General features: G+C 59.9%; 2 protein-coding genes across 2 annotated transcripts; both read right to left on the reverse strand.

Moving 5' to 3' along the window:
- Positions 1-4395: 4395 nt before the first annotated feature.
- On the reverse strand, positions 4396-6324 carry IFI30 (IFI30 lysosomal thiol reductase). The gene is made up of 7 exons (XM_084221128.1): positions 6110-6324; positions 5297-5476; positions 5154-5228; positions 4984-5079; positions 4754-4906; positions 4605-4673; positions 4396-4521 (listed from the first exon to the last, which is right to left on the reverse strand). The coding sequence occupies exons 1-7, from the start codon at positions 6239-6241 to the stop codon at positions 4456-4458; spliced, it is 771 nt and encodes a 256-aa protein (XP_084077254.1). The 5' UTR covers positions 6242-6324; the 3' UTR covers positions 4396-4455.
- Positions 6325-6769: 445 nt separating this feature from the next.
- On the reverse strand, positions 6770-26935 carry PIK3R2 (phosphoinositide-3-kinase regulatory subunit 2). Its single transcript, XM_084221072.1, has 16 exons — positions 26829-26935; positions 19227-19946; positions 15153-15245; positions 14714-14776; positions 13639-13770; positions 13238-13439; positions 12884-12969; positions 12500-12605; positions 12307-12405; positions 11998-12178; positions 11686-11811; positions 11265-11407; positions 10889-11065; positions 10597-10668; positions 10210-10380; positions 6770-9980 (listed from the first exon to the last, which is right to left on the reverse strand). The coding sequence occupies exons 2-16, from the start codon at positions 19564-19566 to the stop codon at positions 9788-9790; spliced, it is 2184 nt and encodes a 727-aa protein (XP_084077198.1). The 5' UTR covers positions 19567-19946; positions 26829-26935; the 3' UTR covers positions 6770-9787.
- Positions 26936-27554: the final 619 nt, after the last annotated feature.

Below are 27554 nucleotides of genomic sequence, written 5' to 3' on the forward strand. Positions count from 1 at the left end.
CTCAGGCCATGGGGGTGTTTCACTGCAGACCCTTCCCCTCCTGGCCCCCAGCCCTGCCCTGCCCTGGGCTCCAGCCCTGCTCCCTCACTGCCCTGGGGTGTTTCTGCAGGGACAGGAGCCTTTCCCTGCTGCCCTGGCAGTGCTCAGAGCCCACGGGATGGATTGGGAGCCCAAAGGATTTGAGAGCCCAAAGGATTCCCTGGACTGAGGCTTCCCTTCCCCACGTGGCTGTCGCTGTCCCTGCACAAGGCAGGGAAACTGAGGCACAGACAGACAATTCACTGCCCCTCTGGCTAGCAGAGGGGACAGGTTCTGCTGGCCCAGCCCTGCCTGGGCCCTGGCCTGGCTCTGCAGATGAGGCAGGAGGAGCCTGGCTAATCCCAGGGCTCAGCTGGGGCAGTTTAACCACAAACAGGTTTCACCTGGAGCAGGCAGTGTGGGGGCAGGTCCACAACCACCCCTGCAGCTCCTCCAGGGTGTGTTTATAAACCCACACCCCCTCACCCCCAGGGCCTTCTCTCTCTTTCTTTTTTTTTTTCCCCTTTTTTTTTTCTTTTTTTTTCTTTTTTTTTTTTTTTTTGCCTTTGTGTTTTGGGAGCTGAGGGGCATTTGGGAGTTGCTGCCTCAGGATGTTTGGGATGTTCTGCTAGAGCTTAGAACTTCTTCCCAGTGCTACCAAGCAGGTAAGGACACAACCATCGACCACCCCCTCCTCCAGTGCCCCTGCCCTGGCTGGGGTGTCCCAGCCCTGTCCTTCTGTGTCACATTCCAGGTGAAGGGACAATGTCCTCACATGGCTCTGGAGTGCCCCTGGGGCTCGATTCCCTGCCCAGCTGCAGCCCCCCAGTGCCTGCACCGAGGAATTCCCTCCTGGCATGGCCTCTCCCTCCCCCCTGGAGCTGCTCCCCTGTCCTGCCCGGCCAGGAGGACCTCGTGGAGAGCTGCAGCAGGTACGTGCCAGGGCTGAGCCCTGGCCCTGCATGTTTGTCCTCGAGGGACATGTCCCTGGCTGGGATGTGTTTGATCCAGCCTGGGAGGCTCCTGAGGCTGGGCTGGGGCTGTTCCCCGTGCCCAGGGTAAGGCTGGGGCTGTTCCTTGTACCCTGGGCAAGGCTGGAGTCATTCCCTGTGTCCAGAGTAAGGCTGGTGGGTGTGGGCTGGGGCTGTTTCCCATACCAGGGCAAGGCTGGAGTCATTCCCATACCCAGGGCAAGGGTTAGTGGGCACAGGCTGGGGCTGTTTCCCGTGCCCAGGGTAAGGCTGGTGGGCACAGGCTGGAGTCATTCCCCGTGCCCAGGGCAAGGCTGGGGCAGTTCCCTGTGCCCAGGGTAAGGCTGGTGGACTCCTTGGGCAAGGCTGGAGCTGTTCCCCGTACCCAAACCTGGGGAAATCAGAGGGGTAGAACATTCCAGAAGCAGCTGGGGCAGTTCCCTGTGCCCAGGGTAAGGCTGGTGGGCAAGGCTGGGGCTGTTCCTTGTACCCACGGTAAGGCTGGTGGGCTCCTTGGGCAAGGCTGGCGCTGTCCCCTGGTGTCTCTGCTGTCCCACCACGGTGGCCTGGGCAGCAGCTGACCCCTGTGTCCCCACTGCTGTGCCAGGAGCTCCTGTGAGCTGGGGGTGGCCGTGCTGGAGCGCTCCTGCCCGGGCCCCGACCCGCAGCTGGTGCGCAGGATCATGGCCCAGGTGGAGTTCTACCTGTCCGACGAGAACCTGGCCAGGGACGCCTTCCTGCTCAAACACGTGCAGAAGAACAAGATGGGCTTTGTCAGCATCAAACTGCTGACATCCTTCAAGAAGGTGGGTCCTGGGGGTGTGGGGCTGCCTCCTGTGGGGCGTGTGGGGAGCTCTGGGCTGTGTCTGGGGGCTGCAGCTCGCTGCCCTCAGTGCTCAGGGGAGCAGGGAAAGCTCCTCAAATCACCCCAAGGGTTGGATTCACCTCTTGTAGCCACGGACTGCTTTGGAAGTGATCATCCCTTAACCAAAATAAACCCAGGGAAGTGCTGGTGGTGTGGCTTAGGGGGAAGTTGTGGTTCCTTGCAAGAGCCTGGGGGACGCTGGGGCTGTCTGCAGATCCCAGAGCTGCTCACACAGAAGGGGGAATATTGTGACAGATGGGGTCACAGCCTGCCTGGAGGGAGGGGGGCTTTAGGGTGCTCCCTGCCTCTGTGGGGGATGCAGAGTGATGGGGATTGCACCCCCTGTGCCCAGGTGAAATACCTGACCAGGGACTGGCGCCTCACCCTCTACGCCCTCAAGTTCTCGGCGCTGCTGGAGGTGAACAAGGAGGGCACCAAAGTGCGGCGGCGCCTCCCCGTCCCCGAGTACCTGCTGAGCGTCCCCCCCAGCAAGCTGCTGCTGGCCTGGGAGCTGCAGCCGCGGGAGCAGGACCTGCCCCTGCAGAAAAACTTCCTGGACACCATCACCAGGATGTTCAGCCCCTTCGGCGCCATCGCCTCCATCCGCCTGCTGCGGCCGGGCCGCAAGCTGCCCTCGGACGTGCGCAGGTACTCGGCGCGGTTCCCGGAGCTGCTGAGCCGCTGCTGTGCCCTGGTGGAGTACGAGAGCCTGGAGAGCGCCCGCAGCGCCGCCGACAGCCTCGGGCACCGCGACTGGCAGAGCATCAGGGTGGTGCGGCTCTGCGGGAAGGGCGGCAAGAAGAAATCCGGCGAGGAGCGGGCGGCTTGGAAGGTGCCAGCGGCGGCTCTGCCCTTCCCCCGCAGCCCGGAGGGGTCCCTGCCCAGCGGCGCTCCCGAGCCCGATGATGCCTCAGGGTCGCTGTCCCTCCTGAACCAGGACCTGCTGGCACCGACCTGGCCTGGCGGCGACTTCACGCCGGGAAATTCCAGCGCCTTCCCCGGCTCGTTCCTCCCTCCGCTCGGGATGGGCAGCGAGAGCCGCCCGGGGAGTGCAGCGGGCTCCTGGACACCCTGGGGCTTTCCCAAAGCTCGTCCTGGCGATGCCCCGGGGGTGTCCGAGCCCCTCAGCCTGTGGGACGGGATCCTGCGCCTGCCCCGCAGCCCCGAGGGCGCCGAGAGCTTCGGGAGAGAAGAGCTCGTCCTGCGGCGCTGAGGCTTCTTCAGATTCAGGGCGAGGGGTTGTGATTGTCTTTTTTTTCCCCTTCTTCTTTTGAGACGAAGACTTTCCTATGGTCCTGCGAGCTGTGGGCAGTGGCAGTGCGGCTGAGCCAGGGGACAGAAGTTTTGGGGCACGGGCGATGCTCGAGGCAGACGCTGAGCAGCAGCAGGAGCTGTGCTGTGCTCATGCCAGTGAGATTGTGCTTGCTCAGGGCCCAGAGCTGCATTTGGGGTCCAGATTTTGGATGAGAAATGGACAATAAAGAGAGATGAAGTTTCCAGGCACTCTCTGGTTGATGCTGTGATTTTTTTTTTCCTTTTTTCTTTTTTTCCCCCTCATCTTTCCAGGCCCTGCTGCTGCCTGAGGTGCAGCCAGACAAGGGAAGGAGGGTCCCTGCCTGCAGCTGCCTCCCTTGCTGTCCCTGGGGTGGTGGGGACACTGAGGGGTGCCCAGGTTGGCTGAGCCTGAGAGAGACAAGAGTGATTGCTGTGATTGCTGTGGTTGCTATTGGCTGCTCAAGGCTCTCTGGCATCTCTCAGGATGGAATGTGGGGGTTTCCTGTGTCCCCCCTGCTCCCTCAGCCTCCCCAGCTCCTTGGGAAAAGGGTTTAGGGAGGCTGCAGGTGGCTCTCAGGGTGTGCCAGTGCAAGTGTCCTTGGGCTGTGCCCAGAGCTGGGATGGGGTGGGATGAGCCCCACACCTGCAGGGGTCACAGCTCGTGTGAGGAGAGCTTTGAGGGCAGTCCCTGCAGTCAGGGAGGATGTGGGGCATGGAAAACAAAGCAGGTGTGGGTTCTGGTGCCCATCACCCAGCCAGAGGAGTTGTTCTACAGGTAGTGAGGAGAATTCTCGGGATCAGGAATTCCTTGTCCTTGTGGTGAATTTCATGCCCCAGACCCCAGCTGGGAATGGCCTCTTGCTGGGGCAAGCAGGTCTGGGAAATTCCAGAGAGAATAGCTTGTCACAAGTGCTCAGCGAGCCACCAGGAAAGATTCCTAAACCTGCTGATTGGGAATGGAGAAGGACTGGTGGGAACTGGGATGGTCTTGGCCCCAGTGCTCCTGAAATGGTTGTGTTTAATGCTGTCAGTGTGAGAGAGATGGACACAGGAGCTGCCTCCCAAGACTTGGAGAGAGGAGATGCTCTGTGCTGCTGCTCAGCAGAGTTCCCTGGGAATCTTCAAGGGGCTTCTTTGTGACCCTCTGGAGCAGGTAATTCCCAGGTCTGGAGGGCAGTCCCAGTGCCCAGCCCCTCTCTTCTTCCCACTGTGGCAAGGGCAAAACCACCCCTCCCTGCTCCCCCACCACACCACTCCAGATCCTGGTGGTTTTCCATAAAAATATCCTTTTTATTGGCCTGTCTCTCTCTGCTCCCACAGCGTCCCTCAGCGCCTGCAGCCAGCTGGGATCTTCGTGGCCTTGGAGCCCCCACAGACCTCAGGCTTCTCCCCCTGCCAGAGAGCAGCCATGAGAGCCCCAGCAGCGATGGGGACGTGTCCCCAAGCTCTGCTGTCCCTACAGAGCCTTGTCCCACCTGGTAGAGGTGACAAACCAGCCCCAGCAGCGAGACCTCAGCCTGTGCCTGCAGCTCATCCGTGTGCTTCTGTGGGGGGACACGGGCTGGTCAGGGGGGTCCCCAGGGTGTCCCAGCCCCACCTGGCACCCAGTGCCCCCCTGCCATACCCCATTGATGGTGATCCAGGGCACGTACTGGTGTGGGGGGTCCAGTGCCTCGGTCAGCTGGGCGTTGTGGTGCATCAGGGCCACCCCCGTGTCCCCCTGCACGCAGGCGGCGATGCGGCCACCGTCCACCTCCGGGGCGTAGAGCTGCAGGCACTGCCGGGCACAGGGGACACTCAGGGGGACAGGGACATCCCCCAGGAGGGGCGTGAGGGGCGGGGAGGGGGACATACAGCCTCCAGGTTCTTGGTGACGGAGGTGCCCGACTCCAGGCAGAAGATGACGACGAAGTAGGTGCTGAAGTTCTTGGCCTCGTGCATCAGACAGGCCTACGGGGACAGGGCGGGCGGTGAGGGGCCGCTGGACCCCCCCGTGCCAGCCCCGTGGGAACGGGGACCGTCACCTCCATCATGTTGCCCAAGCATTCCTCGGGGCCGTGCTGGCACTGGAAATCCAACTTGCCGCTGACGTTCCTCTCCTGCGGGACCAAGCGGGCTGAGCGGGGCCGGCGGCACCGGGCCGAGCGCCGGGAGCGCCGCCTCCTACCTGGGCGTTGCCGTAGGGCACCAGGGTGATGTTCAGCATCTCCCTGGGCAGCAGCAGCCAGGTGGGGAAGAGCTTCAGGACCAGGAACTCGCGGCAGGCCGGGCACAGGCTCTCGTAGTACAGGCTCAGCTCCACGGGCGCGGCCGCGGGGCGCGGGAGGCGGGGGCAGCGGCTCTCCACCTGCACACGGGAGGGTTTGGGGTGCGCGGGGGGTATGGCTGCAGCCCCCTATTCTAGTATCTGTAGGGATGGGGTAAAGCTCCGGGATGCAGGGAAGAAGGGGGATGAGAGTGTGCAGGGCTAGAGGGAAGTGAGAGTGGCCGGGGGCTTTCCACCAGAACTTCCCCAAAACATTTCAGGGGAAAACAAATTTAGACCAGGATGTGCCTGGGTGGGGGTATGGCCCAGCACCCAGTGCCAGGGGGAAGCTGCAGCCCCGTGGGGCTCACATGGCGCTGTCCCCGCCCGGCTCTGTTTGAGGCAGAATAAGCTAAAAAGCTGTTTTAGGCTTAAAAAGCAGAAGTGGCAGGGGCAGCTGGGCAGAGGCCGCGGGCAGGGTCCGGCTGACCACAGCCGTTCCCCAGAGATGCTGGGAATGCCGTAGTGACCGTGTGGCCCCGGAGGCTCTGAGCATCCCCGCAGAGGTGACAGCCCGTGCCTCAGCGGCGCTCGCAGCCGGCACTCGCTCCGGGCATCGCGGCCAGGCGCTGCCCCAACCCTGTCCCCGCGTCCCTGGGCAGGCGGGAGGTGGCCCCGCGTCTCTGTGACCCTGCCCTTGTCCCCAGCCCCGGCAGCAGCAGCAGCGGCTCTGACCTGGCAGGCGGCGGCGGCGTCCCGAGAGCTGCACCAGCGGTGGGCAGGGTAATCACAGCCGGGGGCCACGCCGAGCGCCGGGGCCACCAGGGCCACCAGCGCCAGCACAGCCAGCGGCACCGTGGGGGCCATCAGGACGCCGGGGTGACGCGGAAATGAGCCCGTCCCAGCGGGGACTTTTAAGGCCGGGCTGTGCCCGCCTCCCGCGCCCTCGCTGCCCTTCCTGCCCCGGCCGCCGCCTCCCGTGACGCCGCCGCCCCACGTGGGCTCCCCGCTGGCCCCGGGCTGGGGCTCGATCCCCGCGGGCCGGGCAGCTCCGGCACTGAAACCCAGCCCGGAGCAGCCACGCGTGGAGCTCCCCGAGCAGGACCGGGGCTGGCTGCCGGCACAGCCCCCGGTGGGTGCGGGAAGCGGCTGCAGCCCAAGAGACCCCGAGTTCAATCGCGGGGCCGAGCGCGGAGCAATCTCGTCGTTCCACTGTTTGTAGCCGCTGTTTCCGGCCCTTTCTCAGCCCTCGTCCCCACGTGTCCCAGCCCTCCAAACCCGGGGAGCGCAATCCTGGCACGATGGGTCACATCCTGCACCCAGCCCAGGAACTGGGGCACAGCCCCACCACTCTCCTGCCCCCGCACAACCTCCCACAGCAATCCAGCAGCCTGGTTCATTAACTCTGTTTATTTCTTTTCTCTTTTTTTTTTTTTTTTGGTTGTTTTTTGTGGGTTTTTTCGAAGTACCGTACAAAAAAAAAAAATCCTCTTACAGTAACAAATACTGGGTTTACATTAGTAAACATCAACAGAAAGAGCAGAGAGCACTACTGCTGGTAACGGACAGCTTGGGGGGCAGGTTATTCTTTATTGCATATACCTAGAAACTAAAACCTCACGCAGCCACCACGTCCTCTCCGAGCACAAAGCCTCCACTGGCACCTTGGGGGTTACATGGGGGAGCCTGGAGTCCCCCCCAGAGCAGGGACACGGAGGGACAAGCCCCAGACTGTGCCCCGGGGAGCAGAACAGCCATGTGGCACCCACGGGACGCGGGTGTGTGGCTCAGCTGGGGGACGTGGGCGTCACAAGCAGCAAAGCACAGCCTCAAAACACGGCCGGGGTCAGAACGAGCCAAAGCAGCAAAGGACAAATCACAACGAGCTTATGCTGGGGGAGCCCAGCCCAGGGAGAGCAGGGGAAAGCTGCTGTTCAAGGAGCTGAGTGAAGCACCGTCAGGGAAAGGCAGCCCTGGAGAAGGGCATCTTCCTCCTCGTCGTACACAGGACGTGAGCAGTGCCCTGCCAAGGACAGGCTGCCAGCAGGCAGGGAAGGCAGTGCTGCAAGAGGGGTGACTGTGACCCCCCTTGGGCTGTGGCTGGACAGCAAGAAAGGACAGCACAGGGAGAACAACAGAAATTCAGCCAAAAGGAGAAAAACACAGGATAAAGTGAAGCTGGAATTTCCCTGGGCAGCAAAGCCAGGTGAGCACCAAGCGAGTGTTGACAGGTGACAGCTTCAAGCTGAGACTCTTCCAGATGCTCAGCAGGTCCTGGCATGAGCAGGGAGCAATCCCCCCAGGCAGGACCTAAGCTCATGTTTAGGGGTGGTGGTAGAGGAACGTGGAGCCCATGGGATGAGGGGCTGAGGATCCCATCTGCCTGTCCTGTGATCTGGGGATGTGCTGGAAGTGCAGGGACAAGCACAGGACCAGCAGAGTCCCCAGGCTGAAAAGGTGTGGAACACTATCAAAGCTTTGGAGTGCTGGTGCAGTCCCCTGGTCACTCCACAGGCCCCAGGAGGCCTCAGGATAGAGCAGTGAGGACTGAGCCTCTCTGTCCCAGTCTCACGTGCCCTCATCTCTCACGTGCCTGAGTCCAAATTATTCCCTTACTCATCCCTGGCAGCTTTTCCCAAGTGAACCCTGAAGCCAACCACAGCCTCTCCTGGGCTGTGCCCCCACAGCTCCCCTGACCCACTGCCTGCACCTGAGCACCAAACACTGACAAACCAGACCCAAAAACCAGGGCCCAGGGCCTGGAGAGAACATGCAGAGCAGGGAATGGGGCTGTACAGTTGAGCATAGGAGAGCTGCCACAAGCAACAGGAATGGGATGTTTGCTCCAGCAGCCCCAGCTCCAGAAGGATCTGGGGACAAGCCCAGAGCAAGGCAAGCAGCAGAGCTGGCCAGGGAGGGAGGGACAGTGCAGTCCCCAACGCAGGTGGCACATCAAGGACAGGATGCAGGCACAGCATGAGCACAGAGCACCCCATGGATCCAGCAGAACCCAAGCTGCAACGCAAAACAGAAGTGCCGAAGTCCATGGCATCCACCTGCCTGTCCCAAGGAGGAGCCTCCCAGAGGGAAGGAGCCACTCTGGCAAATCAAGAGGATCAAGAATGCTCTCCTCCAGCCAGGCAGCTGAGATAACCCAGGAAAGCAAATGCCACCGTGGCTTCAACTCTCAGCTCAGCTTTTAAAGCTCTTCCAGGCCCACCTGGGCTGCCCTGGGGCCCACTAAGCTCGGACACAGCGCCCTGCCTGCAGCAGCCAGCTGTGGTGAGCAGCCCTGCCCCAGCCCCATACAGTACCCATGATTTAAGTGCTTTGCATACATAGTTCACCATCATGCAGATACATTTCAGCATGCCCTGGGCCCCACAGATGTGTCCTCCTGCAGCAGAGGTCCTTCATTCCAGGTAGGGCTTGTAGTGTGCGTTGGACTCCAGCCCTCTCCTGCTTCAGCTGCAGGGCCCGGGGCTGTGGCAGCCTGGCAGCTGCTGCCCATGCTGGGGGTGGCACTGGGGGCTCAGCAAACACCAGCACCAGGGGAGCAGCTGGTCACAAAAAGAACCATATTTACAGAGCTACAGTCAGCTTCAATGGATTACGTGTGCAGAGAGTCACCGAAACCAGCCAGAAACGACGAGCTGTGCATCCCACAGATCCTGCCAGGAAAACACGGGTACCAACACGGATTTCACAGCTTCGTTGGCACAACTAAGGTGGGAGATTCATGGCTAAGCAGATCCTCCCAGCCCAGGCAGCAACACTCCAGAGGTGGTTATGACAAGAGGGAATGGTGGCCAGGTAGGGCACAGCACAGAGCGAAGATCTCAGCCAGGGAGCCTCACTGAGGATGAGGTTTCTCCTTCCTAAATGTGTCTCTGCATGCAAGAGCAGCACCCCTCGTACCAGACACCATCACAGCCTGCGAGGCCACCGAGGGAAGAGAGAGTGAAGGATGCACACACTCAGGGGAGCCTCCTCCTCCTCTGCCTCCTGCGGTGTCCAGGCAGGGAACCCCTCGGTCACAGCACCGAGGAATCAAGAACCAAAGCTCTACAGTGATGCGTAGCGGGGCGACCTGCCAGCAAGAAGGGGATCTGACCTGCTTATCAGGGAAGGGGAGGGGGCTGTGCTCATCCCCAGAAATTCAATCACAACTGGATCCCACCTCCTAGAGGCTGGAGCCCACTGCGAATCTACAGCCCAGCCTTTCTGTCCCATCAGCCAACACGGGTTTCAGCTACTGACCAAGAGGGACATCAGAAACGGTCACAGACATCTCAGAGGCTCTGAAGGAGCAGGAGCACAGAGACTCAACTATACAGGGTGCAAGAGTCCAGAGCCAGAAAGCAGCGCCCTGGGGAGAAGCTGAAGGCAGCTGTTGTGTTGTGCATGGGCTGCTCATCTGGCTGGTGGCTGGGAAAGGACCGGGTGAGCCAGCGTGACATTCAGGGAGTCATTGTGCTGCACCAGGGACGTGTGCTTGTAGTGCAAGACCAGGTCCTTGAGGGAGGCGTAGAGGTTGTAGGGTTCAGCAAACCCATAGCCCGTCGCCGTCTTGTAGATCACACAGTGCTTGGTGTCACCATCCACCCTGCCAGGGAAACACGGGAGCCTGGGTCAGCAGTGGGACAGGGGAGCACAGGCAGGGCCACCAAAGCACCGCAAACACCTGGCCCTGGCAGGAGAAGCCAAGGCAGATGGGAGCTGTCACCTCCAGTATCTGGCAAGGGGAGGGTGGAGCAATGTGGGAACACAACCTGGGCCAGCCCCATCCCACCCCATGCCATCCCACCCCACGCCACCTGCACAGGGATACTCACACCACGGAGCAGGCGTAGCACCCCTTCTGGCTGCTCTCACGGATCAGGAAGGTGCCGTCCCGTTTCCCACACAGCATCTCCTCTGCCTGCACACGGTTGATCTTCCCCACGTACCACGTCCGCTCCTCGTGGTGAGGCAGCTCCTCCTCATCATCCATCATGGAGTACTGACTGCAATCGAGCACAGGCAGGGTCAGATTCCCTAAATTTGTGTGTGTGGCTCCCACATCTCCCCACACTGCTAGCTGCCATCACCCATCTGGCAGGGAAGACATCCTCAGCCTCCAGGCAGGGAGCTGGGATTTGCCCGCAGCACGGGCAGAACCAGCTGCACAGCCTGTGCTCCCACATCCCCCAAATCCAACAGCACACGAGCAGGACACTCACTCCTCTGTCTCGTTCTTAATGCCCAGCCACTCGTTGATCTTCTTCTGCCGGGCACCCTTCTGCGTCAGCCACCTGGGGGAGGAGAGCAGAGCTGAGCGCGGCTGCAGCGAGCCCCGGGCGTGGCCATCACCAGAGGGCAGCAGCCGCCGCTGCAGGGCACCGCCGAGCCCCGAGGCCGAGCTGCGGGAGCGGCTCCTGCCCACAGCGGGCTGCGAGCCGGTCCAACGAGCCCCGGAGCCCTGGGGGAGGCAGCCGGATGGCTCCCGGGCCGCGCTGCAGGGGCACTACGTACACCAGGTACTGGTCCCGCAGCTTGCGCAGCTGCATCAGGTCTGGCTTGAGGCTGTTCATGCGCTTGTCGATCTCCCGGTTCTCCGAGGCTTGTTTCTTCAGGTCCTGCTCCAGCTTCATCTTGCTGTCGTGGATCTCTGTGATGCGGGACTTGAGCTTCTCCGAGTTCATGAGGATCCTGGGAGAGAGGGGGGGGGTTTAGGCTGTGAGCCAGAGTGGGGGAGGCGGAGGAGGCAGCCTGCCAGCTCCAGCCCACAGCATGCTGCTGGAGAGACAAGGAGTCCACGTGCCTCAGCTCTGCGCTGAGCCAGGAGGATCCTTGCAGCCCCTGGGGCCCTTCTCCAGGCAGGGCAGGCCACCACAACCCCCATCCTCACCGTTGCACCTCCTTCTCGTTGCCCTCCCTCCGGAAGCGCTCGATGTACTCCTTGCTGCACTTCTCCTGTGTCTGGCACTGCTCCTCAAAGATCTTGATCGTCTCATTGAAGGCCTCGATTGCCGTCCTCTTCATCTGCAGCTCCTGGGGACAAGGGAGGGAAAAGCTGAGGAACATTTCTGCACATTTGCATCCCATCTTTCAACTTCCCCAAAGCACTCTGTCCTTGCTGCAGGCAAAATATCCCCCTCTTCAAAGCCCGTCCTCTGGGGAGTCCCTGTCTGTGAGCTGACAAATGAGGCAACAGGTGCCCCATCTCTGGTCTCCCCTGTGCACAGCAGGGTGACTGCCAGCACTCAGGGGGTGACAGAGCAGCCCTTGGGGGTCTCAGGCAGCCCTTGGGGAAGGCAGTGCCCACATACCTGGGACGTACGTGTGTACTCCTCATACAGCAGGTCATACTCCCAGCTCTTGTCCTGGTACTGCTGGTGATAAACCTTCAGCTGCTCCCCCACAGCTTCCACGCTGTCCTCCTTCACCACCTGGTCCTGCCATAGGCACAGCCTCAGTCAGGACCTGCTCCAGCTGGTCCCACAAAACCCCACAACAAAACATTCCAGCACACAGGGAGAGGGATGGGACATTATCATGCACGAAAGGGGCAGGGATGGATGAACAAATACCCCTGGTTCAGGCTGCGCTTGTCAGCCATGTCCCTGCAGCACAGGCCTCACCTGCTGGTACTTGGAGATGGGGTAGAGCAGCCTGGTGTCCAGCTTGGCGTTGTACTGGGCGAGTGACTCGTGGCGGTAGTGGGTGATGAGCTCCACCACCGAGCCGAAAGTCAGGGGCTCCGAGAAGCCGTACTTGCCCTCGCGATGGAAGATCTTGATCAGCTTGTTATTGCCTCCCTTCCTGAAGTGCACGGGAGGGGAGAGGGCACTTAGCACCACCCCAGCCAGAGACCTTGGCATCCCTGGAAACACAGGGACATGTCCCAAGAGCTGCATCCCTGAGGCTCCCAGGGGATCCCAAAGCCCTACCTGAGTGTGAGCGTATATTCCCCCTGGATCTTGCTGGAGGCATCGCGCACCAAGAAGGTCCCATCTGGTGTGTCCCGGAGCTTCTCATTCACCTCCTCCCTGAAGGAACAGGATTGTCATGACCTGGGAGGTGACCCCAAGGCTCTCCTGATGGACAAGGCACCCCGGGTGTGAGCTGCCAGTCACCCCTTACCGAGAAATGTCCCCCCAGTACCACTCGGCGTCCTGCAAGGGCGCGTTGTTCCCGTTGGCCAGGCTGGCTGCGCTGGGCTTTGGCTTCGGTGGTTTGGGAGGCAGGGCTGTGAGAGGAGGAGGGATGGAACAGGGTGAGCCCAAACCCCAGCTCCTCATGGCAACCCCTCGGAGTGCTGAGTCCCCCTCCCTGCAGTGACTGGCCCAGGAAGGCCCCTTGGCCATCAGGTTTCCTGGAGCTGCTCCAGTCACATCTCCAGCAGCTGAACACCCTGAGCCGGCCTCCAGGCTATCAAAACGCCCTCGGCAACCCAATCATGGGGGCACAGAGTCCACACCCACAAATGCCAGTGCCTCAGGCCCCAAGGAAGGAGTATCTCAGTACCTGGAGGCAGTTGTTCTGGCTCTAGCTCCTTCGTCTGCAGAAGTGTCTCCAGAAACAGCACAGAGAAGTCAGGGCTCAGCTCTGGGCTGCAGGGAGAGAAGAGACAAGTTAAAAACAGCAGTTGTGGAGTACAACATGGCACTACTCCCACCTCCCCTGGGGTCAGCTGGCTCACCCCAGCTGCCAGACCCCAGGCTGACAGGGCAGCAAGGGCTCTGTCCCAGCTCTGAGTCCCCCTCTGTGTGCTGTCAGCAGTTTAATCCCACGTGCAGCCCAGCAGGAGCTGGACTCCTTGTCCTGGCAGGCACAGTGGCCAGAACTGGGAACACTGCTGGGACCAAAAGCCTGACGTACCTGGCGCCAGGCAGCCGGAGGAGAAGGGGGCCGAAGATCTCTCCCAGGGCCCGAGGGTGGAGGCTGTTGCTCTCGGCCTGCTGCGATACCTTCCCCAGATGCCGGAGCAGGAACTGCAGGGTGAGCGTGTTCTGGAGCGGGACCGCAGGCGACTCCAGAGCCAGCAGCAGCTGCTTCCGGCAATTCTCTGGCTGGGGGATCTCTGGGGAGAGAACAAGACACGAGGGAAGAGCTGGGACAGCCGGCACCACTCTCCACGCTCCGGCTGCGTCACAGCACAGCAGCGCTGTCAGCAGCGGGGGCCATGTGCCAGGCCCCATAGGGATAGGGCTTATTTTAATATCCCAGATGTGTTCACCCCACCCACCACCCATTCCCAAGGCAGCCAGGAAGGCCCTTACCCTGCAGGATGCGAAGGATATCTCCATGCACTGACACTGGCACCACGGGGGAGGGCAGGTCCTGCAGGTAACCTCGTAATGCCTCGCCCAGGGAGTGCACATCCAGGGGCTCCAGGTCACCCAGGGTCCAATCTGTCAGGGCACAGATTTCCCATGGGAGGGTGGATACAGTACTGGGCACCCAGCTGGCAGCTCTGGTGCTGCCAACACCCATCCCAGAAACCATCACACAACAGCCAGCTATCATGAGAGCTCACCAGCACCACGAAGGAGCTCATGTGACAGAGGATGTGCACCCCAGAAATAAGCTGGCTCTGGGAAGCCCAGCCTTGGGAGGGGGCAGAGGTCATTCTGGGTACCCACAACCTTTGCCCTGAGCCCCAACACAAGAATTCTGGGCAGGCATAGCTCGGGTGAGAGTTTTGCTCTCTGCTGCCAGCAAGAGTTGAGCGTAGACTGAGCAGCCACACACTGAACACGACAGAGCAAACACCTCCCTCAAACACAGGATTTTGGGAAGCACATAAAGCCTGTCCCAAGAGGACAGCCTGACAGCACTGTGTGGTTGGGGTTTGCAGGAACGTCGGTGGGATGGGACTTGCCAGCGTGGTGCCGGATGAGGCCCCAGCCCAGCCGAGAGGCAGACAGCTCCCAGGGCTCCCCGGCAGAGACATCGGCTCCAGCCACCAAGCCGAGCTCAAAGATCCTCCCCTGCTTATTAGTGGCATGACAGAGCCAAAGAAGCCTCCACCAGCCCATCAGCAGAGCACCCCAAGGACAGCAGGGGACAGCCACAGGGGTTCAGTTGTTTGCCTGTGAGTCTCTGAGCCAGCACCACACCCCTTTGTTGCCCCCCACGGATGGTGCCAGGGATCCCTCCTGTCCCATCCCTTCCACGCAGGACAAGGACGTGTTGGGATGGGGACAGCCCAGCCCCAGAGGCAGCGTGCTGGGAGTCAGGAACTGCCGGGGACAGGCGAGCCTGGCCTGGATTGCATTACTGCTGGCGCTGTCACATCCACTAATCTCCTCCATCTGAGCCGATTCGCCTCCACCGCGCCGAGCTGGTTCTTACCGGTTCTCAGCGCCTGCCTCAGTTCGGAGCCAGATGTCCTGTACAACATCTCGCTGTCCAACCCTGCGGAAGGGGGGACACTGCTGTCAGCTCCAGCACAGGCACTGCTTCAGTGCCAGCTGGGCCATGGTTGTGGCATGGCCAGGCCTGGATGGTGTCCAAGCCAACCCCCTGCTGCAGCCCCCTTGGCCCCCAGGACACCCGGTTCAGTGGCCCCATTTTTCTACCATGGCACAGATCCAGGCTGGAAGCACTTCCAAAACCCCAGCACCCACCCAGTGCGTGTAGGTACCCAAATCAAACATCCTCACGGGCCTCAGCAGCTCAGCCCAAGGAGGAACATGACAGCAGCTGTGTCCTGTGTGTCCCACAGAGCTCAGGTCTCATTGTGGGTTTTGGGGTGTATCAGCATCCCCAGTGCTCAGCATTGTCCCCTTACCTTTCTTCTCAATAGCTTCCACCAGCTTCACCAGGAGCGGCGGAGCAATCTCGGGAGGGCTGAACTGCTCCTGCAAGTCCGGGAGAGGAGACCCTGGGGGACAGGGAGGGAGAGAAGGGCTCAGCACCAGCTCAGCCCTCAGCAGCAGAGCTGGGCGAGGGCACAACCGAGGCAACTCCCAAGAGGAGCAAAGAAAGCCTGGCCCTCGCTGTGAGGCTGTGGCCTAGGCAAACACAGCATGCAGCCTGCAAGGAACCTGCCCAGGAGCCAGCCCAGCACTTGTTGAGCTCCAGCCCTGACTGGGTGTGCACAGGGAGATATCTACTGCTCTGTGCAGAGGCCTGGAGACAGAGCCCACCCCCCTGGGGACCCGTACCCCCCGGGCAGGCAGCACAGGGGTTACCAGGGCTCCTGGAGCTCAGCGCTGGGTCCCTGCCCAGCACAGGGGCTGCGTAGGGCTGGCAGCGGAGCGGGGCCAGGGAGCTCGCTCTGCTCGTCGTGGTGAGCTGTGATTAATCCAGCGATTCAGACAGAATGCCATGTCAGCAAATTCCTGCCCTTGATTGCTCGTTTAACATGGAAACCGGCCCTGTGCCTCCCCCTCCCCATGAGCCCACAGCCTCTGTGCAAGCTGCTACAGGGCACAGACAGCCCGTGGCACGGGACCAGGGTCTCCCCGTTCCTGGGGGATCTGCAGCCCCGTGTCAGGTGGTATTTCACTGCCACTTCCAGAAAATCTTGAGGTTCTGGCTGCAGGCACCCCCCTCCCCTGTGCATGCCGGGGCAGGAGCACGCAGGCCTGGCTGAGGAGCTGCCAGCAGGAGGTTTGCTGAAGGACGAGCGGTGCCAGGCTCCATTCCGCTTCCAAAGCAGCACCAGCCGGAGCAGGAGGTTCCTCCAGGCTGGTCCACAGCACCTGGCAGACCCTGGGGAGCCCGCAGTGGGTGAGGACACCCAGCACACTCCACTCTGCAGAGGCAGAGCCAAGAGGCTGCTCCACGTTGCGAAACAGCTCCGTTGTCATGGATCTGACCCGAACTCGCCTGGTGTGGTCTCACCACAAGGCGCAGCAAGCTGGAACTGCGCACCCAGCTCAGGCTCCTGCACCCACGGCCTCGAGGGGAGACAGAACAGCCATGGGAAGGGAAGGGAAGCACACGGGTCAGGCAGCCGGCAGCTCTGCAAAGGCCTGTACTGCTGGGAGGGGGGAACAATCCCCCACTGGAGCGAGCTCCTGGGCACGGGAAGGGGCCCAGCGCGGTGCGGGTCGGTGTGGGGAAGCTGCAGGCAAGCCTCCAGGCTGGCAGCTCCCTGCCTGACCCTTGGGAAGGACTGAAGGGAGAGTAAATACTGGCGCTGCCCACGTGGCCCGGCCGGGAATGTGCTGCTTCAGCAGGCAGCAGCTTGTCTTTTTTTGTCAGGCACAGAGCGGGAGCCAGCAGCAACTCCTGAGCCTGCCGGGCCTCCGGGCTGGGCTGCCGTGAACAAGGCTGCTCACAGCACGGCCCGGGCAGCTGCGGAAATATTCCCGAGCCGCATTTTCCGCTCGTGTTCTCTGCGGAAGGCAAACACCAGCAGCTCGTAAATCCAGCGGCAGAACGCGCCGGGTCTCGCTGCTCCGCGGGGCCGGCCCCGCTCTCGGGACAGCTGTGGCGCTGGCCCTGCTCCACGAGTGACACTGAGGGGCTCAGGGGTCCCTGCCAGCCAGGGCAGGACCTGGGAAGCAGGGAAGGAGCCTCGTGGGGCTGCCAGGAGACGGTTCTGCACCTCCTAAAGTGCACACCATGAAGAAATAAGACAAGGCTTGGCTCAAATGCAGTTTTTCCATTGCAAAAATGTGTCTCTCCAGCAGAATACAGAAATAAAGAATCACAGAATATCCTGAGCTGGAAGGGAACCACAAGGATCTTCAAATTCACCTCTTAAGTGAATGGGCCATACAGGGATCAAACCAGCAGGCTGAGTGCAAAATGGCTCTGGGTGTTTGAACTGCCTCCCTGCAGGCCCTGCCTATGCCCTGAGTGGAGGTTGGCTCTGGGGATGCCCCCACAGGGGACAAGGACAGGGCTGGCACTGGTCTCACATGCCCTGGTACCCCACCCTCCATCCCTAGGCATGATGCAGAGAGGCTGGCTTTTGGTTTCCTTCCCAAATTTGTCTTTGCTGTGCTTCAGGAGCTTTGGCACATATCTTGTTCCACCTCCCAGAGACCCCACCAGTGGCACTGACCACCCAGACACACCTCCACCAAGCCCCCTTGAAAAGAGGGGAGAGCCGAGGAGGGCAGAAATCCAGCCCCTGAGGGAGCACCATGCAGGCAAGGCCAGCACACGCAGCACAGAGCACATCCCAGGCTCCTGAGAGAAGCAGCTTTCTTGGAAAGGCAGGTTGCAAGTGGGATGACTCAGGTCAGGCTCTCCTGCCAACCCAAACGCACGCAGGGCCCGGCCGCATTCCCACCCTGCGGAGATGTTTCCTGGGGCCGCCCCTCCGGCTCCAGGAGCAGGAGGCAGCTGCAGGGAGCTGCACCAGCCCCACAACCCCAGTTTCGTAAGACCCCAGAGGTGTTTTCACACAGCCAGAAGCATCTGCTGGGGTAGCCGTGGCTCCCAGGCAGAGAGGGAAGGGGAGGACACAGCACTGCCAGCTGGGAGCGTTCCCTGGCACTCTCCAGCTCCTGCTGCTGACCCCACTCCTCCCATGCACACCAGCACGAGATCTTCTGTAAGGCATGGGAAGGCCAAGTATGGCTGTCACCCCCCAGAGGATCACAGAATGGTTTGGATTAGAAGGGACCTTCAAAGATCACCCAGTTTAAACCCCCCTGCCTTCTGCAAGGACACGCTACACTAGATCAGGTTGCTCCAAACCCCATCCAGCTTGACCTGGAACATTTCCAGGGATGGGGCAGCCACAGCTGCTCTGGGAAACCTGTGCCAGGGCCTCACCACCCTCACAGTCAGGAATTTCTTCATAACATCTAATCTAAATCTCTCCCTCTTTTAATTTAAAACTTCCCCTTGTCCTCTCACTATCTGTCTATATAAGAAGCCTCTCCCCCTCTTTTATACAAGCTCGCTTTAAGTACTGGAAGGCCACAATAAGGTCTCCCTTCTCTTCTCTAGGTGAACACCCCCAGTTCTCCCAGCCTGGCTCCAGAGCAGAGGGGCTCCAGCCCTAGGAGCATTTCTGTAGCCTCCCCTGGACTCGCTCCAACAGGCCCACATCTTTCCTGCCTTGTCCAGACCCAGACTAAGCACTGCAGGTGGAGGTCTCACAAAGGAAGAGAGAAGGGGGAAATCTGGGGGCTGCTGAGCCCTGGCCACAGGGTTTATGTGCCTGGGAGCCAAATAAACAGGCTAAGAGCAGGCAGCTGCCACAGCTCCACAGGCAGGGCTGAGGCATGTTGGCTCTCCCAGACCTGGTCTGTGCCAAGGCCAGGCGGGCTGGGAGGCAGCTGCAGGTGCAGGACAGCCCATGCCCGGCCCCAGGGTGGCTGCCCGGCCCCAGCGAGGGCTCTGCGACCCGCGGGGTGGGCTGGCTGCCAGGCAGACAAGCAATTAGCTCCAGTTCTCAGAAGCACTCTTTTAGACCCTGACTTTTCTCCTCTTGCCCAGAGACAAGTAATTGTGTCTCTCAGCAGGGCTGAGCAGCTCTTGGCAGGGAGCACTGCCCCAGGCGCTGCAGGGGCGGGGAGGTGGTGGTTGGGAGAGGTCAGGACTTATCCTGAAGGGAGGGAACCTGGCAAAACTCAGTGGAGTGGGGAGAGGGACCATGGGGATCCTGGCTGGTTGCAGAACAGAGGGGGAGAAGGATCTTGGAGATGTAAGAGTGGGACAAAGCTTGCCCCAGGAAGCTCTGCTGAGCAGATTGACAAGCTGGAGGAACAAAGTGCTTTCCTCTGGGCCAGGACTGACAGGCTGGCTTTTGGTTGCAACTCAACTGCACTGCTGCTTATGGGGCAACCCAGTGCTGCTGAGCTGAGGGTTTCACCGCTGTCCTATGAAGCCAGTCACACTCTCTCATTTGTCACACAGCAAGACTGTGGAGGTGTCCCAGAGCAACAGGGCTTACCTTGCTCCAGAGCCTCGGGCAGCCGGCCACTGCTGGCCCCGGGTGTGGCAGGCAGGGGTCTCTGCACCCGGGGCCGGTGTGAAGGGACAGCGATTTTCACCGGCCCCACGTACTCCACGTAGGTGCCAGGAAAGTCCCCCTTCTGCTTGGTGCGCTCATTGACACCCAGGATCCACCCGATCTGATTGGGGGTCTGCTCATCTCCATCTTTGAAGCCCAAGGCTTGCAGGGCCCCCTTGCTCACGACCAGGATGTCCCCGGGCAGCAGGTCAATGTCCTCCTCGCGCTCCTTGCGGTAGGGGTAGAGCGCGCGGTACTGGAAGCCGTCGGTGCTGCCCATCCTCTCTGCCGGGGGAGAAGGGCTCTGAAGGGTGAAGCAGTTCCAGGTGGGAGAGGAGGGCCCTCAGAGGCAGCTCTCCCCCATCAGCACTCTGAACTGTCCCTGTGTGAACTGGCACCCCAGGAGCCTGGTCTGGGTGCCTGGGAGCGCTTAGGTGCAGCCCCTTTTCCTCAGCTTGAAACCACGATTCAACCAAATTATGGAGCAAAGGGAGAAGGAGACAAACATAATCCAGCACTGGTGAGCGGGCATGCAGCAGAGAAACCCGAGATCAGGGTCTGTTTCACCAAAAAAGCCAGTCTCTTGGAGTCTGGGGAGGAAAAGCACAGTAGACTTCCAGCCTGGAACAGCGTGGCACGCTATGTTCCCCTTTCCAGTGCCTGCAAAGAGAAGAAGAATTGTCACTGCACAGCCAGGCACCCCACGCCCTCCTGACACGCCAACATTCAAACCAGGGGTTCACCTGAGAGAGGCAGGACTCGTTTCTCTTCTACCTAGCAGCTGATGCTGAGCCCTGGATCCAAGCAGGGCATGCTAATCCTGATTTACACTCCCAAAAGCAAGTGAGGAGCCAGTGGCTGCGGGCAGGAACACTACCTCCTCTCTGCTATAGCCAGGCACCAGCTCTGCATCTTAAAGAGGTTTGCCCCTGCTTCTTCAGCTTACCCTCCTTGCAGCACTTATGCAAACAAGGAGACAACAAGTGGGACAAAACAGCCTTTATGCAGGATAACTTTTGCATACAGAAAAGGGTGACCCTGCACCCACCAGCTGCAGGCCCTGAATAGGAGCAGAACAAACAGATTTAACCTTCCCTTGTTAAATCGATTAAATTTCACAGTTCACCTTTACATCTTGCCATGCAATCCCCCACAAAGGCATCTTCTGAAGGGAGCTGCCCACAAATGTAGGTTAACCACGCTTTCAGCAAAAGGCTTTCGAGGTGCGCTGCCATTCCCACAGAACAGCACTTCAAAGCTTTGCTCTGAGCAAAAAGTCAATTTTTGAACTTTTCAAAAGCAGCAGCAGCATCAAGTGCAGGCACAGGTTCTTTTCGCAGAGATGGAGGCAAAAGGAGTTAAAATAATCTTTAGAAGCCTTCAAGTCTACTTAGAGCTCCTAACTGCCTTTCAGCTATTCAGAGAGAAATTGAATATGCTGCCTGCCCTGCCCAGAAATCCACCAAAAAGAATAAACCTGGGTTATAACATGTTGTTGAAGAGATGTACGAGCCGGGACATTCCCACCAGCCAGGCACGTCCTCTTTTCCCATCCCCTCCTGGCTGCACAGGCCAGTTTTCCACTTCCCTCAGGCAAATCCCAGAGTTCTGGTTCCCGCAGAAATGGCGTGCGGCCGAGGACCGGACCTACAAGGCACTGGGGCAGCCAGAACCCAGCCTTCCCAGGGACACCCTGGGCCTGCTCAAATGCTGCAGGTCCTGTTAAAGGCTTGAGCTGTTTTGGCCCAGAAACCACCAAAACCAGCTCAAACTCTTGAGTCTTATCTGAAAACTATTACCAAGTAGGAAGGTGCTTCTCAGGGCTGTGGGAGTCTGGGCAGAGGGAGGCGAGGAGGCAAAGGGAGCCAGGACACCCTTCCCAGAGGGGTCAGTGAACAACCAAGCATGGCACAAAGCCAGGGCTGCTCTGACTGCTTGTTGGACTCTGTGACAGGCACCAACGGTGGTGATCTGCAGGATTTCAAAATAACCCTTCCGGGCCAGTAACACTTTACAGTTCATATCAGCTACAAATCCTTCTTTCCTCCTGCACGTGGTATATCACCCCTGCACGTGTCACCACATCTGCACGTGCTGCCACAAAGTCTGGGATCGGGGTGAGTCCCCCAAGAGGAACCAGCCCCACCTCTCAGCCAGGCTCTCCCGCTCGGCACCAGGGCTCCTTCCCTTGACAAGGACAAAAGGCACAAAGAGGCCATGGCACAGGAAACCTGTGCAGCAGCCAGAGCCCGCACCGCCTGCCTGAGCTCGGGCAGGCGTCCCAGCCGGGCTGTCTTTGCCATGAATGAACAGGCACTGCCCGCGGGGAGGTGAGGCACTTGCGGCCAGAGGCGGGTGGGGAACAGGATTGAGCCTGATCCAACTTGCTGGAGAGCTTCTCCAGAACTCCAGAAGCAACACCAGACTGCAGAATTCATGGAGAGACCCTACAGAGGTTTCTGATGTTCGCAGGGGAAGCAGCACAGCCCAGCATGGCCGCTGTGAAAGCTCCCACCATGCTGGGATAGTGGCTGCAAGGAACTCGCAGCAGAGCCCGCATTTCCCCAATCCAACCAGCCCTAGCCAGGAAAATATTACTTCATAATCCAGAGCATAAAGAGAGATTTATGGCCAGGCTCACTGGCTGCCCCTCTGAGTGCTGTCTGTCAGGGTCCCCCAGAGCGGAGTCGCCGTGCCGGGGGCGCACTGTCTGAATGCCAAGGGCCTGAGTGGCCGCTGCCCGCCGGGCAGGGTGCTGGCAGCTCCCTCTCCTCCCGGGAAGGACAGACCCCAGAGTGGCTCCTCCTGGAGAGGACAGACTCCAGAGTGAGCCCAGAGGCAGCAGAGCCCAATCCCAGCCGGGTCGATGCTCCCCCACAGGCACCCCCCCAGCTTCCACCCGCGGATCCCAGCCCCGACTCCAGGCGTCTCCGACAAGCCGGTGCAGCTGAAGAGGCTGGAAGGACAAAACGCTCAGGCCTGGCAAACTTGTTCAGTAGCTTTTAAAAGCAGATCTGCGTGGAGGGGTGGGAAGAGGAGAGTGACTCTGGAGCACCCAGTGTCTCCAAAGAGCAGGTCCCGCAGCTTCTTCCAACCGACTCCTTCACAACCTTCTTCCCTGGGGTGGGAATGCAGGCACAGCTCTGTGCCACCACGTTCTCCACGTCCCAGCAGGTCACTGGGCACACAAAAAAATCCAGAGAACTCAGAGCCAGGCTGTTCCTGAAGAAGCCTCACCTGCTTTCCCCACATTCAGCCCAGGTGGGCACTGAATGCTCATGAACATGAGTGAGGGGCCCCCGAGGAGACCCAAATCCTCATGGTTAGTGCCAGCACCGTCCTCTCCAGGGGCAACAGCTGTCCTCTGTCCTGCCACGGACCCGGCCAGAGGCTTCTCTGGCTGAGCTGCAGGAAAGCTCTGCACTCTTGGAGAGCAGCTGACAGAGTCTCTGGGGATTGGGAACACACACTTCCCAAAGCCCTGGAACAGCTCTTTGGAGGGAAGGCAGCGCTGAGAGGCTGGGACACGCACAAGCCTGTCGGCTGGAAGCACACCTCTGAGCAGGAGAGAGGTAGCACCTCGCCAAAAGATTTCTGCTGGGCCCAGCTCCAGGTTTGCTCAGCTCTCAGAGAGGAACCTCATGTGTCTGTGCTGGCGAGCACTTGCTTAGGCTGCTCTGAAAATCCCATGCATCAGACAGCTAAATACCTTTGGTAAATCTATCTCAGCGCCCAGAAACAATCCCTCGATTCATTAACTGCTGTCAATACTTTCTTTGTTTAATACATCGGTTTGAAACAAAAAACACATTACAAGTCTTTTTATCTGTGCCCAGCACATAAATAAAAGCATCTTAACATTTTAAATGTGGTTCCTGCGCTTTTTAACCCAGTTCCAACTGCAGTTCAAAGTGCAGCTTGATTTGAGGCAAGACTGAGTTACTTTCCTTCCAGAGAGAGGAAAGAATGCATAAAAATATTTAAAAGAAGAATATGCTCACAACAGTATACACAGCTCCAAGTTACATCAGATCCTCAGCGAGCAAAACAAACACCATATCGAGTTTGAACTGCAAGTTACAGACAAAAGAACAAACTTTTCCTTTAATAAAAAGAGAAAATAGAACAATGCAATGATGGATGGGAATAAAAATGGACAGGGAATTGCCTGCCATGGTGACATCTGCTGCTGCATCACATCCTTCTGACCCACGCAGCCAGGGCAGCTCTGATGGCCTCAGCTCCTGAAGCTGGCAATGGCAAGGACATCACAGGTCATCCTGTGCCCACCAGCACCCACAACACCGAGTGGCAGAGAGGGCAAGAGCTCAGCAGCCCCTGATTTATAATCAGGGCAAACAGCAGAGCAAATCCCTGTGCTCCCAGGCAGCTTCCCAGGCCCGCTGCCTCCCCAGCAGGAACAATGACTGGAGAAAGGTCTCGCGAGGCTGGAGCCATGAGCCAGGCCGTGGAAGAGCAGCAGTGCCACGAGGAGCTGTGGGGGAAGGAGCCGGGAGAGCCTGCAGGGAGCTGGGGCGGGCGGGAAGCGGAGCTGGACACGCTCCAGCAGCTGCCCCTGGGGAACGGCCAGCGGAGCAGGGAGAGCTGGAGCCCGGGCTGGCCACGGCGCTGCCAAGCCAGCTGGTATTTCCTTCCAAACAGGGAAAAGCTGCAGGGGAGGAGGGGAGTTATGCCTGAGCCGTGCCCCAGCCAGGCATGGGACAGCCGAGGCCGTTTTCACCTCTTCTTTTCCCCAGAAATGCTTCCCAACCAGCCAGCAGCAGCTCCTGCCCACAGCCACAAGCCACCCTTTGCCAGGGACACAGAGCATCTCCTGCTCATGCCTGAGTTTCATTAAATATTTTGCTTTATTCACCAAAGCCCGAGGAAGTGAAGGAATATCTGAAATATTTCACTGAAAAGGTCAATGTCATGATTAGCAGGGACACGAGGAGCTGAATAAATCAGGATGACCAACACCTTCCTCACTTTTGGGAGACCACTGGGGGTCCCAGAGACCTCCTGCTCAAAGGCTGGACAGTGTGAGAGCACCTCAGGCAGTCTGCACACCTACTCCAAGACTTCTCACACTGTCCAGAGGCTTCTCCTGACACTGAACTTCTTTGCTCCAACTGAAGCTTGCTCTTTCTCAACCACCTCACAAACTTTCTCCTCCTGCCTACAAGACATTTTTACGTGGCCAGAGACTTTTATTTGCCAGCAGTGGGCAGAGAAGGACCCAGCACCCAACACCAGCCCCATCACCTCACTCCAGGCTGCTCTTACACCATCCCTCACACAGCAAGAACACACTAATTCCATTTTAGGAACATTCATGGAGCTGGCTTTAGGGATATAGAAACCCAGGAGCTGTATTTTGGCAAAAAAATTACAGTTCTAAAAAAAACCTGAGTACATGAAAAAAAAAATCCAACTGCTCTTACTAACTTATCTGCTTAAAATCACATTCCCCAGGGTATTAGGAATTTATATGATTTATTTGCAGCTCTGCACAGCTCAGCAATCACATGAAGTAACCGACGAGGTAAGAAGCACCCAAGTTAATAGACCAGCATGATTTGGATATTGGTGAGAGAGCCAAGACCTTCCAACTTGAGAAATCCACCATCTCTTCCTCTGTCTGCTTTTCATCTTCCATTACCCAGCTACTTTAGCTCCAAGCTGCGGCTCCAGAGATTCCCAGAGGAATTAAAAGAGCCCTCGATATTATAAATACTCTTTTTCATTGTAAACACACCCCGGCACTCAGAGCTCTGACACGGCTCCAAACTGGCTCCGCAAACCACTCTGCTCCTCGCCACATTCCAGCTGAGCCGCGCTCTCCCTTCCAACCCAGCGCCTTTGTCCAAGCGAGACCCAACTGCAGGCACAGAGGATTTTCCTGTGTGCCTAAAACCTTGTTCCAGCAAGTTGGGAATGCTGGGTTTTGGGGCAGAGATCAGCTTTAGGAGGAACGAGGCCGTGTCACAAACCGCGCGGGCAGATGGAAGCACGAGCTGCCCACGTCAAAGAGAGTCACCAAAAAAACCAAACCATGCCTTGGACTTTCCCACACGGTGGAAGGCTAGAGCAGAGCCCAGTCCAGCCTTGGGGACACACCAGCCCCTGGCATGTCGGGGAAGGGTGGGGGAATGGCCAGGAAAGCAGTGATTTAGGCTATATTTACTCAGCTGTCTCCATTCTCTGCTCTCACAGAGAAAGTCACAGGGCCAGTTCCCCAGCGGCTCCAAGAGCTGCTTGGGAAATCAAAGCCGTGCATTAATGGGAGGAGAGGCAGCCACGGCTCCATTGAAAGGCAACGCTGGGGCCGCTCCAGCTCCTCACAGCTCGCTTTTCTCAACAGTTTTGCCCCCTGGTTCTATCCCCCATCGATCACAGACCACCAGTTCAGGAGGCACATGACCATGGGAACCTTCCTCTTCAAGGGGCTGAGAAACATCCCCAGGAAGAGAAATGCAATGGCCAACCTCCCTGGGAAGCAGTGTGGGGGCTCATGCCAAAGCCAGGGCTTGGGGGAGGCCGTGCAAAGCCACCCTTGGGATGAACTTGTCACATCCCTGGGGCACCAGCTCCAGCCTGGGAACTGCTGGGTCCGAACTTCCCCCGGGCACGGGGAACAGAGCTGGGACCCTGAGAGGCCCACAGGACCCCCAGAACTCCCGGTGATGGGGATGCACCGTGCTGGGGGGTCCCTGCACTGTCATCACTGTGGGGACAGTGGCACGGTGGGGGGAACTGTGATGGCACTGCTGGGCTGCAAACAACCCAGAGGAATCAGGGCCCCGGCACCGGGGGCGACAGGGACAGCTCGGGGGGAAATGGGGGGCACAGCCACGGCAATGGGGGCGACAGGGACAGCTTGGGGGGGATCGGGGGGGGCACAGCCACGGTAATGGGGGCGACAGGGACAGCTCGGGGGGAAATAGGGGGCACAGCCCCGGCAATGGGGGCGACAGGCACAGCCTGGGGGGGGAAAACAGCCCCGGCAATGGGGGCAATAGGGACAGCTGGGGGGGAAATAGGGGGCACAGCCCCGGCAATGGGGGCGACAGGGACAGCTCGGGTGGGATCGGGGGGGGCACAGCCACGGCAATGGGGGCGACAGGGACAGCTCGCGGAGGGATCGGGGGGCATATCCCCCACAATGGGGGGACAGGGACGGATCGGGGGCACAGCTCCGGCAGTGCGGGGGGGACAGGGACAGCCCGGGAGGAAACGGGGGCCACAGCCCCGGCAATGGGAGGACACAGAAACAGCCCTGGGGCGGACCGGGGGGCACAGCCCCGGCATCACGACGAAGCCACACGGCAGTGGCAGTGTCCTGGCAGCGGGACACCCGCCGCCGGCAGCTCCCGAAGGGTCCGGGGACATCCTCGAGGCTGCCCTGTGAGGGACAGAGCCAAGCCCCGGGGCGCCTCACGCTGAGGGGGTCCCGACGCCCACCCTGGGCCTGGTTCCGATCCGGACCCGCTCTCCCCGATCCCGATCCCCCCGATCCCGCGGGTCCCGGCCCCGCCGCACCTCTCCGCCGGCCCCATCCGCCGCCGCTCGCCTCCAGCCCGCTGCTGCCTCCGGCCCGGCGGAGCCTCGGACAGGCCCGAGCGCCGCCGGAACGGCCCGAACCCGCCCCGGAAACAGCCGACAGCAGACGAGAGAGAACGGAACTGCCCGAATCTATCACGGAAATAACCGAGAGCAGACGACAGAGGACGGAGCTGACCGAAGACTCCGGCCCCGCCCCTCCCCTGGCCCGATCGCTATCGGGGCCCCGCCCCTCGGCGAGACTCTCCGGAAAGGGCCGAGGGGACCCGGAGGGAGAGCGCGGCGGCGCCCCCTGGTGGTGAATAGAGCGGGCACCGGGATTGCGCCGGGATTGTACCGGGATTGCACCGGTATTGCACCGGGATTGAACCGGGAATGGGGCATAGGACCGGGATTGAACAGGCATTGAACCAGGAACGGGGCACAGCACCGGGATTGTACCGGGTTTTTACCGGGATTGAACCGGGATCGTACCGGGGTTCAACAGGGAACGGGGCACAGCACCGGGACTGCACCAGGCCCTGGGACTGAACTGGACACCAGGATTGTACCGGGAACAGGGCACAGCACCAGGCACTGGACACTGGGCACAGCACCGTACACGGGGCACTGCACCGGGCATGAGGCACCGGGGACTGCACGGGGACAGAGCATGGTGCAGGGATTTGGGAATGGGGCAGGGATTTGGGAATGGGGCATACCTGG

This window comes from Fringilla coelebs (genome assembly GCF_963513975.1).
Source record: "Fringilla coelebs genome assembly, chromosome: 24".
NCBI lineage: Eukaryota > Metazoa > Chordata > Aves > Passeriformes > Fringillidae > Fringilla > Fringilla coelebs.